At 42.1% G+C, this 12,507-nt stretch overlaps 1 protein-coding gene across 3 annotated transcripts in view; it reads right to left on the bottom strand.

Moving 5' to 3' along the window:
- The window catches only part of Kiaa0586 (KIAA0586 ortholog), a 97,912-nt gene that overhangs the window by 72,597 nt on the left and 12,808 nt on the right, over window positions 1–12,507 (bottom strand). For all 3 annotated transcript variants that reach the window (XM_021179051.2, XM_021179052.3, XM_021179049.2), the window contains exons 6-12: window positions 11,176–11,397; window positions 8,828–8,975; window positions 6,486–6,647; window positions 4,255–4,378; window positions 2,473–2,602; window positions 1,057–1,274; window positions 430–502 (exon numbers count right to left, since the gene is read on the bottom strand). In XM_021179051.2, coding sequence (XP_021034710.1) covers window positions 430–502; window positions 1,057–1,274; window positions 2,473–2,602; window positions 4,255–4,378; window positions 6,486–6,647; window positions 8,828–8,975; window positions 11,176–11,397 — 1,077 coding nt within the window. The remainder of the gene's footprint in view (window positions 1–429; window positions 503–1,056; window positions 1,275–2,472; window positions 2,603–4,254; window positions 4,379–6,485; window positions 6,648–8,827; window positions 8,976–11,175; window positions 11,398–12,507) is intronic.

Raw genomic sequence — 12,507 nt, 5'->3', positions numbered from 1 at the left:
CACCCCCAGAACTGACTGTCCTATGAGTAGGAATGTTGGTGTTTGCCTAAGTGAATTGATGCTCCCCAGCCTGCTGGCTTGAAACACCTATGCAGATAGAATTCCGTTTTCTGTTTCGAGTTTACTAAATAAAACAGACACATTAAAAAGAAAAGGCAGGGGGCTCGTGAGATGGCTCAGCAGTTAAGAGCACTGACTGCTCTTCCAAAGGTCCTGAGTTCAAATCCCAGCAACCACATGGTGGCTCACAACCATCTGTAACTAGATCTGACACCCTCTTCTGGAGTATCTGAAGACAGCTACAGTGTACTTAAATATAATAAATAAATAAATCTTAAAAAAAAAAAAAGAAAGAAAAGGCAATCAGTAAACTGGATTTTATGCTATATTCTGAGAACTAACTTAATTTTCACTTTTTTAATAACATACCTGGATTTCTGCTGAAATGATTTTAATCCATTCATCTACTTGCTTTCTGATCCTAATTTTCTCTGACATCTCTCTACAAAAGAGAAAAAAAGGAAATGTTCTTAAATTAGCCATAATACACTGAGAATAGGACCAGGACCCATTAAGTCTAGTCTAGTTTTAAAGCTACTCATAACCAATGCCCCTCCTGAGAAAACAAAAAGTGATGGTACTCATTAAATGTTACAAGGAAAGTGTCTGTGAAGAACTGGAGGAGGGAAACGAAATGGGAAACTGCAGTCAGTAAAACGCAGGACCTCCATGTCTGTCCACACCAGTCCCACATCTTCAGAGGACAAACATGCAAACGCAATAAGCACAGTGAGTGCTTAGAAAAGAGATTGGGGCGGGGGGGGGGGGGGGGAGAGCTCGGCGGGTGAGAGTACTCGGTGCTAGCACTCACAACCATCCCTGACTCCAGGTCCTGGGGATCATCTCTGAACTCTATGGGTACTAGGCACACACATGGTACACACACAACCATGTAGGCAAAACCCTCTTACACATAAATGAATCTTTAAAAAAGAAAGTGAGTAAGCAAATCTAGCAGCTTCATTAATAGGATCTGACGCCCACATCCTGCCTCACCTATTGGTAGCTAAAGCATTGATAAGTGAATACATAGCAGCTCCATCCTTTGCACGAACGATAGCTTCCAGGTTTTCTTCTAGTACTTTTTTATTGTTTTGTACTCCTCTCAGAATCTTCGCAGCATCTTTCAAGACAGACCTTGTATTGGTTGTCTGGAGCGAGGCAGGATTATGTGGATGATCTGAAAGCCTCAAGGTAACTGGAGATTGCTTTATCTTAAGAGAAATCGAAGGCAGACATTTACTATGTTAAACTTACATTGACTGCTTTACACTAAGGAAAAAGTGCTGGGAAATGGCAGAGCAGGTCAGAGTGGACACTGCTCTTCAGGACTGGAGCTCACTCCCCAGCACTCACATCAGGTGCCCACCACCTAGACTCTGCTCCAGGCCATCTAGCACCCTTTTGGCTTCCTTGGGTATATGTTGCATATATATGTGCGTGCTTACACACACACACACAAGTACACACACAAAAAAAATCAGTACTTAATACAAAGAAGAGCTAGTACATTGTTGCAAGCATACACTAGAATCAATATAATCTAGGGTTCAGGTTGTCTAAATGAAAAGTGACTGATACTGGCATTCTTCTATTTGGTTTGTTTTCCAGGTAAAAAAATTATTACAAACATTATTTGTGCTAGACAGGAAATCCAGAGCAGTGCTAGGTCATCTGATCATCAATCAAGCTCTACTTGTGAAGGAAGCAGAACAAAGAGCAAGCTGCTCTAGATGCTGAGAACTAGACAAGCAAGGTCCACCCACACCCCTTTCCCTCTTCCTCACACGCCTTTATTAGTCAGAAAGGCAAAGACAGGGGCAGTGGCACCTGCTATGATCCCTGCGTGGCAGCTGTGGGCCTGGGACCCTAATCCTAACCCTGAATTAGGACAGCTGTTCTAACCCTGACCCGGACCCTAACCTTTGAGGCCAATTTGGTTTAAAAGCAATTCCTAGGTCATCAAGAGCTATATACTAAGAGTACCTCAAAAGAAAAAAGGGGGGGGGCGCTGCTGTGCAGAGTCAGAAACGGTTGGTGGCACAGGTCTGGCCATTTGCTAGGAGACATCCCCCAGTGCAGGCCTCTGAGCTGTTTGTAAAGGAAACAGATTTGACTGTTGCGCTTTCCAGTGCTTTATTCCCATTCTTCCTTCTGAGTGTTTTAATGGCTTTTTTATTTCTTCTGTTTGTTTGCATTATTACATTTACTTGGGGGGGGGTGTTACATACTGTAGCACACACTGTCTGATGTAGCACACGCTGGTCTCAGACACGGTATGTATGTCAGGATGACCTTAAACTTGTAATTACCTCCACCTCCACAGTGCTAGGACTGCAAATGGGTGCCAACATGCCTGATTTCACAGTTTTTACCTCAGAATTATGGATTCTGACACCATGGCCACTTTACCTGGAGCATGTCACTTGCTTGTTTCTTCTGGCCAAGATCAGGAACAACATCACTATACTTCTGCACGGGTACTTGAGCTGTTCCCCGCTCCTCAGAGGAAGGAAATATTTGGGAATGTAAAGTTTCAGTGCTACAAAAGACAAGAAGATTGTCCTAAATTGTTGCAGGATATTTGATCACACTCTGAACCTGAGATTGTTATTTACTGAAAAACCTATTTCTAGATGTGGTGTGGCTCAGCTCGCCTTAGCACACACCTTTAACCCTCTGGCTGGAATACAGATAAGCCCTTAGTATATAGCTTTAATCCCAAACAAGGTAGAGTTAGTTTGTAGAAGGAAGTATCCATGTATGAAAGTCACGTCTAATTGAGTGACAGACAAAGTGACCAATCTGAGAAAGATCTGACAGAATAGGATATGCCCAACTCTCACAAGAAGAGAGAGGAAAGGGAAGAGGGAGGTTGCAGACAGAGGACAAGCTAGACACAGGAGACCAGCCAGACAGTAGACAGAATGATCCAGAAATTAAGTAGCAGCCAGATTAAAACAAATTGCCAGAATTAGTCTGAGGCCAAGCAAAGCAAAAAGCCAGACTGAATCAGTCAACTTGGAGAGGAGTTTGAGCCAGAACGGCTGAGTTGAACCAGCCAGAGTTCAGAAAGAACAAGAAAGGGTTAACTCATTTAGCAGTAAGTCTCAAAGGCTGAAAACAAATCTGATGAGAGACACTTAAGTGCATCAGGAAAAAAGCAGAAAGGCTCCTGCTTACAAGAAGCTGTGATTCAGATGCTCTCAGGGAACAGAGAAGGAGTGTTTGACAAGCTGCCCTCCACAGGCAATGAGAACACTCGAAACTCATCAAAACCCGATTCAGAAGCCTGCAGCAATGCAAGGAGAGTTTACTAAAGCAGAGGAGTCGGTTCAGAGTTAGAGGAGCAAGCTAAACACATGTGGTCTTGGGTTTTTTGAGAGACGGTCTCATTATGTAGACCAGGCTAGCCTTGAACTCACAGAGCTCTGTCTGCCTCTGTTTCACAAGTGCTGGGTGCAGAGGCATGCACATCCATCAGGTCTAGCTTGCATATTTGTATAAACTTGCCCATACTTAAGACACCTTCCCAAACTCTGTAGCCTTGAAAACCACTGGCTTCACACCATGGAAGGGAGAGCAAGTTTGGAGCTTCCTTGAGGACTCTCCATCAGGCTTATCATTACACAGCCTAATCACACTGAGCCGAAGGACGAACACTGTCATGGCTTTTCCAACCACAGAGATATCTGTGTAATAGCTCAGACACCCGATCGATCGAATAGCTCAGTGATTGAACACTGTGGCCAACAGACACTTTAAATCTAGACAATGAGGCATTCCTAGTAAAGCACTATCATGGCAGAGGACTCCATGTGGCCCAGGGAGGACCACAGGAGGTCTGAGGCTCTCACGGGTAGCTGACTGACGAGAGGCGATATCCAGGTAGGAAGTGAACACACACTTAACAAAGGAGATTTATCAGTTCAAAGTAGAAAAAAAAAAAAAAGTACCAAATCTCCAACAGACTAAGCTAACAAACAGAGACTCCAGCGTGTTCACAGTGGACCACACCTGGTCCAGCATCAACAAGAATAACCTGCAAATAAGCCCTGGAAGACTCCGAGTCACTGTACTACCTCAAATGCTCAGTTCTCATTAAAAAGCAATGATGTAATTGAATTCCTAAAGAAAATGTTAGATTGTGACCAGCTTTTTCTCGTCCTACTAGTTGCAATCTCTTGTTTTTACCTGTCTCTTTTCTCTAAATCCCATCCCATTTTTGGCTGAGTCAGTGAGGTTATGTCCGAAGCTTCAGTCTTTCTTGTCAAACACTCACTACTATTCAGTACTTGTTCCAACAGTCTTACATTTCCTACAACAGAAAAAAAAATGACTGTCAGGTCATTTTCCAAATTAGTTCATTTCTCCTTTGTATTCCATTTCCCCTGCATCTCCACTCCATCTAAATTAAGCTCTTATGATTACTATCTACTCAACTCACTCTAGAACCACCATGGTTCTCTGCAAGCGTTCCCTACACTCCATGTGCTGGAGACTTAATTCTCAAAGCTATGGATTAGTGGTATTTGAAATGTGAAGTCCTCGGGAGGTGACTAGGTCAGATGGACTCCATCCCACGAGTGGATTAGTTATCAAAGGAGCAACTCTGCCGTAAGACCAAGCTTTCTCTGGCTAGCTTGCTTTCTTGCCATGTAATGCCTTCCGCCACACCGTGGCCCAGCAGAGAATCAGAGCGAGCAGACACCACCCACTGTCATGCTTTGAATGTCTGGAACAGGAAGCTAAATAAACCTCTTTTCTCTATAAATTACTTAACCCATGGGGTTCAGTTATTGCACTTGAAGACAATATGGGCAAAAATACACTCATCAGGGGAGACAAAATATTTCCATCTTATTAAAAATTAGAATTGTGAAAAACTGGTTAATATGAGTAAAAAGTCTACACGTATCTCTATCGGAGAGTAATGGTTTTTGTTTGATTTTTTTCAAGTCAGGTTTTTCTGTGTAGCCCTGGCTGTCTTGGACCTCGTCTTGTCTTGGAACTTGGAGTGTGTCTTACTCTGTAGACCAGACTGAATTCAGAGATCCGCCTGCCTTTGCCTCCCAAGTGCTGGGATTAAAGGCATGTGTACCGTGGCCAGCTTGAGAGTGAGGTTTTTAATCTCACATACAGCTCGAAAAACCTTATCTGTAATTTACAACAATTATCTGAACGTCCCCCCATCCTTGTTCTTAAGAACTTTTGGTGCGGTAACTGTCTTCTGAATTCTTAAAACTTGGCTAAAGAAAGACTTAAAGGTTCAAATGATCCCAAGAATAAAAGCCTGCAGCTTAATATTGTCATTAACTTTTACTAGAAGGGCTACATTTTAAGGCTCAGGAACATAATAGTAATTCAAATAAAATGGAAAAGTTCTTCCGCTTCACTAAGTCCATATATGGGCATTTATTCCAGCTCAATGTTGTGATAAATGTTAATTTCCCTGAGTTGTACTTAAATCTATACCTAAAAGCAATAAAAGAAATATATTCTGATCAGCTTTGGGTTCGGTAAAACATTATTTTTTAGTTATTAAAAATCCTATTCTTGAAAGTTTTAAGTAATCTGTAGGTAATAAAATTTTATATACCTGTCGCCGGGCATGGTGGCGCACGCCTTTAATCCCAGCACTTGGGAGGCAGAGGCAGGCGGATTTCTGAGTTCGAGGTCAGCCTGGTCTACAGAGTGAGTTCCAGGACAGCCAGGGCTACAGAGAGACCCTGTCTCGAAAAAAACAAAAAAAATTATATATACCTTAATTACATTAAAGAATCTAAATACCATGGGAAACGCTGAAACTAGCCATCCAAGTAGAGTTTAGTTACCACCAGGCACATATCTTAAATCCTAAATGGGCAAATCTCATGCAACTCTAATTGTAAGGTCCAGCCAGATGTGGTGTGGCTTATAGCTATATCTCAGTAGTCAGGAGGGGAATGCAGAAGAATCATAAGTTCAAGGCCACTAGGCTATAGGCTGTATTGGAGTGAGACCATCACAAACTAACAAAAACATAAGCAAAGAAGCAATCGGTCCAGAGAAGAGCTGCAGTCTGAATGCAGATCTTTCCCTATGGGCGTCTGTGTTTGAAAATGTCCTCTCCAGCTGGCTGCACTGTTTTGGAAAGTTATGGACCCTTTAAGAGGCAAAGCCTTGCTGGAAAAAGTGAGTCACTGGGGACAGGCTTCGAGGTTTTATAGCCTGGACTCACTTCCTATCTGCTTTCAGCTTCCTGACTATAGATTCAACATGACCAACATCTAAGCAGCCTCCTGCAATCATGCCTTCCCATGACTGAACGCATCCCTTTTTATAGCATGGGCTAAAATCACACTGCCTCTTAAGTTGCTTCCTGTCAGGTATTTGGTCCTAGCGTAAAGAAAACTACATGTGGATACTAATTGCTGGATTCTTACCTTTAGGACTGTTCATTTCCATATTTTCTTTTTCTTCTGTAGGGCTTTCCCTCTTTGTTATTTTTCCATCCCTTGAAACAGGTACAGGGGCAAACCTGCGAGGTGCTGGGGTCTCTAAAGGAGATTTCTGCCCATCAAAATCTGTGTCTTCGCTTAAAGGCACTTTAACAGAAAGGAAGAAACTAATCAATAGGAAACTGTGGTGTGTCTCCAGTGGTGAGGCCCTGGGTTCAACCACTGAGCACCACATACACACACACACACATACACACACACACACACACTAATCACAATAATAAAGATAAATTTAACTTCAAAACACTTTTTTAGGGCTAGAGAGATGGCTCAGCAGTTAAGAGCACTGACTGCTCTTCCAGAGGTCCTGAGTTCAATTCCCAGCAACCACATGGTAGCTCACAACCATCTGTAATGGGATCTAATGCCCTCTTCTGGTGTGTCTGAAGACAATGACAGTGTACTCACATACATGAAATAAATAAATCTTTAAAACAAAAACAAAAACACTTTCTTATCTGGCTGTCGAGAAAGGTGGACCTCTGTGAGTTTGAGGCCAACCTGTTCTATATGGAGTTCAGGATAGCCAGGGATACACAATATGACACTGTCTCAAAAATTAGTTTTTAATTTAAAAACTAAGCTTTTTTGAGAACAAATGGTAAGGTGGTTGCCTTGAAAGCATGGTCCAGAGCCACATTTTAAAAGAGGTTAATGTGGTGGCATGTGCTTGGGGAGGCAGAGATCCCTGGAGCTCTCAAAATGGCAAACACCCTATTGTTAAGTTGCAGGTCAGAGAGAGACCCTTTCAAAAAAGCAGGAGGGGCATGGCGGCACGTGCCTTCAATGCTAACACTGAGGCAGAGGCAAGTGTATCTCTCTGAACTCAAAGTCAGCCTTTTTTAAATAGCAAGGTCAGCCAGGACCACAGTAAGAGACCGTCTCCAAGAAAAAGGAAAAAAATACTCATTAGAAATCAAAATAAATGGAAACTATAAATGTCTTTATAGATAATGCCTGTAAATTAAGAATCAGTGTGATAATATTTGAGTATTCTCAAATCTGTTGTAAGACTGCATTGCATTGTGGTAAGAAGATTGATCTTTACTTATGTATGAGTGCGGGTGTTTTGCCCATAAGTGCAGTGTCCGTGCGTGCGTGCGTGCGTGCATGTGTGTGTGTGTGCGTGTGTGTGCGTGTGTGCGTGTGTGTGGTGCCTGTGGAGCTAGGAAAGGGCACTGATCTCCTGAAACTCGAGTTACAAATGGATGTGAGCCACCATGCATGTTGTTTTTTGGCTGTAAGCACATGTGTGCGTCAAGCATGAGGCCAGAAGAAGGCACTGGATTCCCTGGAATGGAATTATAAGCAGTTAGCTTGCTTTCACATCAGTGCTGAGAACTGAACCTGGGTCTTCTCCAGGCGCACTCAGACAATGCTGGTCACCGAGCCATCCCTCTGTCCCACTGTCAGTGGCAAGGACTACTAACCCATCACCTGGGGGACAGTACCTAATAACACCTGATAATCAATCGCACTCTTAGACATTCACTCTAATACGACTGAAGGAAGAGCATGCTGGTCCGGCCTGCTCACACCCCTGCAACCCCTGTGCTTTTGAGGCTGAAGCTGAGGATCATCACCAGCTCTAGGCCAGCCTGGGTTAGAATAGAAAACCCAGCCTCAAGAGAAAAAAGAGAAAACAGAAAGAGACACATGACATGTGTGGTATTAGTACACTCCTAGAACTCCTAAAGCCCAACACCACAATGGGGTACTTAGCTGCACCAGGTAGATTGTCTTCTGACAAATCAAGGAAATCAGTGACCACAGAGCTAGCTTCTCAGAGAACTACACAATAATTATAAGCATTTTGATTTATAACAAATTAATTTTTTCTGATTAATTAGAACCATAAACTAGGAATTATTATAGTTCATAATTTAAACCTTTAAAATAACCTAAAGTTTATTTGAACAACAAAAAAATGATATAAAACCAACAGTTCAAAAATAATTTTATGGGCTGGAGAGATGGCTCAGTGGTTAAGAGCACTTATTGCTCTTCCAGAGGTCCTGAGTTCAATTCCCAGCAACCACATGGTGGCTCACAACCATCTATAATGAGATCCAGTGCCCTCTTCTTATGTGTCTGAAGACAGCTACAGTGTACTTACATAAAATAAATAAATAAATCTTTAAAAAATAATAATTTTATTTTTTGAGACAAAATACCCTGCTACTTTATAAGTAATTTCCACCTTTTACACGTGAAGAACACGGGTTCAGCACGGGTACATCTTATTCTCAAGAAACTAAGTATTTTACCTCGTTTAGAAACAAATGTGTTGTGTGAAAAAACACTGCTCCCAACACTAGGGCTTCCCAGTTTTCCAGAATACTTTTCCACTGCTCTGGAACTGGACATGCCAAGTTGAAGACTGCTAGCCTTGAGTGCAGCATCAATAAAATGGGTCTAGAAGAAATAGCATTATTTCATTAATTTCAAATGATTTTACATATAATTTTATGATATCAAGGAACAAGATATATCGAGACTATGAGGATTGAAAGTGGCTTATTATATTTAATGTTCAATGAAAATGGGGTACATTTACATATGTGCAGGCAAAACATTCATAATCAAAAAATGGTAAGAAGTTAAGTTAGGTATATATGAAATGAACTTTTAATAACTAAAACTGATTTCAGAGGTTTTTTTTTTTAATTTATTTATTTTATTTCTATGAGTATGCCATAGCTGTCTTTAGACACCCCAGAAGAGGGCATCAGATCCCATTATAGATGGTTGGTTGTGAGCCACCATGTGGTTGCTGAGAATTGAACTTGGGACGTCTGGGAGAGCAGTCAGTGCTCTTAACTGCTGAGCCATCTCTCTAACCTATGCCTTTTTCTTACTTGATGAGAGAACTTTTAAGCGGCGGTCAAGGCCGAGAAGTAAAGCTGTTTACAGAGGAGGGCCCAGCAGTCTGACAGAGTCCTCTGGCTTCTCACTAGAGAGTGTACTATACACTCAAGTCCCACACAGAAGATTTCCTAAAGCCTTATTACATGCCTAAAATCATGCCAGTAAGTATTTCTAACCTCATCAAAATGTCAAAACAAGCCCTATTAAGGAGTCTTGAAAAATGTGAATATAGAAAAAAATTAAAATCTTGAAAATGAAAGCACTTAATAAGCATTTAATCTTTGTACATTCTTCTGAGTGTTACATTTTAATGTAACTATTAAAACTTCAAAATAGTGCGATAACTAAAAAGCAGTGCAGGAGCTGAGGGGACAGTCAGTGGTTAAAGGCTTTCCCCACAAGCATGAGGACAAAAGTTCAGATTCCCAGAGCACAAGCAAATGCTGAATTCAAGCCTAGAAAGGTGGAAATAAGAAGTCCCCCAGAGTAAGCCGACTAAAAGGCCCAATCATATCAATGAGCCTTGAGCTTGATTGAGACACGGTGACCTTTAAGGTGACGTGGAAGACTGACTGAGGACGATTCCTTATATCAACCTCAGCACATGAACACCTACGCATGCAGACCACCCCTCCCCACCCCCACCCCCACGTGAACATAGAAAAAGAAATGTAACCTGGCAGTGGTGGTGGTGCAAGCTAGGAGGCAGCAGAGGCAGTCAAATCTCGGGGTTCAAGGCCACCCTGGTCTAAAGAGCATGTTCCAGGACAGCCAGGGAGATACAGAGAAACTCTGTCTCGAAAGACAAAAAGAAAAAACTGTAAATGGTTATAAAAACTGTAAATGGTTATATATTACTATTTCTAAAATGTTTTGGAGCTGGGTAGTGTTCCAGAACTTGGAAATTCCAAAATAAAAACTCAGCTATTTGTAAAGCTAGTTCTTCATCTTTTAATATCTCAATATATCATACTCAGAAGGCATTAAGGTACTGATTCTTTGAATACACTAAATTCAGGAACATTTGTAGGTACTGTGTACCAACTACACATTGTAGGGAGTTCTGTCCATGGGAGCATCAGCATCTTGAGGAAGCTTTCAATGATACCCAAGCACCTTCATAGATCTGCTCCCTCAGTCTCCAAGACATCAAAGTATATGCATTTTTATAAAGCCTTCCCAATGATTCCAATTCATATAAACAGACTTGGAACTGCTGATATGAACAAATCACTGCTTTAAAAATAATGTAACCGAGCTGGGGAGATAGCTCAGCAAGCAGTATTCGCCTTGCGAGCGAGCGAGCGAGCGAGCTTGAGGGCCCAAGCTTAGGTCCCTAGCTGCAGACTCAAGTCTGCAGACTCATTACTGTGAGGAAAGGGAGCAGACAGGCACACCCCTGTAGCTTGCTGGTCAACCAATCTAGCCAAATTGGTGAGCTCAGGAGTCAGTGAGACTTTGTCTCAAATAATAAGGCAGAGGGTGCTGAGGAAGATATTGAAATTAACGTCTGGCCTCCACATGAACACACCTACAATACTGCAAAAGGAAGAAAAGCCAACTGTAAGGAGAGTTCTCACAGCACCAACACTATAACCTAGAACATACCAAGTATCTACACAGCATAAAGAATAATGAGCAAGCCAATCATGATTTAGGAAATCAAACCGTCACAACCTAGAGTGCTATGACAGCTACTAGTTAACAATAACTTAGAGCTGGGAACGTGCACAGTTTTACCACATACCTGAATGTCTATCTGCTGTTGCTGTAGTTTTTCAAGGTGCCTGATATGCTGCTCCATGAACACGTTCATCTGCTTCTCGTGGTCATGACAGTGCACTTTCTCTTGCTTACTCTGAACGCTGGCTTGGTGTTCTGTCACGCGCTGTAACTGTTTATCAGTCTCCTGTAACTTAGTAAGTAACTCTCCAACACAATTAACCTTTGCCTCCAAATCACTCTGGACCTAAAACAAAACATCAAGATAGAATTTCACATTGTAGAAAGACATTAAAGGTGTGCTCAGGTCCTAGAAAGGTTATTTACAGCAACTGGTACTGAGAAGGTATAAAACTTGAGCCTTTGCTCACAAAATTTCTCATGACTCCATGCCTTTGATTTTAGAGTCAAAAAATTAAGAAACAAAATCAAGTAATCCTTAGGTATGTTTTGTTTCTTGAACTATACATACATATTCTGGCCTCCACGTGAACACACATACAATACTACAAAAGGAAGAAAAACCAACTAAAAGGAGAGGTCTCACAGCACCAACAACACTATAACCTACAGCACACCAAGTATCTACATAGCATAAAGAATGATGTGCAAGCCAATCATGATTTATACACACCAAATCTGACACAGAAGATTCTATAATGCCAGGGGGAAAAAAGATTCTTAAAACTAAAGAGAAGGAAACAGCAAAACCAAGTCGATTTTGATGCTACCCAGGACGGCATGTGTGCAGGGGACAAAACTGAGAGTAAACGTGTATTGCTGCCATGAGCACAGAACCAAGCTCGCCTGGACAGGAACCAAGGCCTATATGGATCAGACTCAGAACTGGCAAAGCCTTCTTCCTCTGAACCCAAATGTGTTTACAGACAATTAATCAGTGTGCTAGAAGAAAAAATAGTCATGGTGGCACACGCCTTTACGCCTAGACAGGCTCTCTGTACAGAGTGCCAAGGCTGTGGAGAGAAGCCCTGTCATGAAAAACAAAAACACAGAAAGACTACCAACTGTGGCGGCTTCTTCCTGGCTGTTCATGGTCTGAAACTGCTGCCCTACAGAGACTTCACACTGAGAGGAGCCAACCTCTCCTCCCATGCTGTGTATAGTTAACTGAGGTTCCAGGTTATCGTGGTAGGCGGTGAGGCTCCACGAGAGTGCATACAGCCCACCTGACCCTCAGCTTTTCTGTGTGTGTGTGTGTGTGTGTGTGTGTGTGTGTGAACCTGTCCTTTCTCCACTCTTTTGCCATCCCTCCTCAAGGTTCCAGACCCGAGCTGTGCAACAGCACATTCCTATAATCACAGAAGGAAAGCAAGTCCAGACAGACAGACAGACAGAC

This window comes from Mus caroli, unplaced genomic scaffold (genome assembly GCF_978045245.1).
Source record: "Mus caroli unplaced genomic scaffold, Mus_caroli_1 scaffold_14, whole genome shotgun sequence".
Lineage (NCBI taxonomy): Eukaryota > Metazoa > Chordata > Mammalia > Rodentia > Muridae > Mus > Mus caroli.
This window is presented reverse-complemented; position numbering and strand designations above follow the sequence as displayed.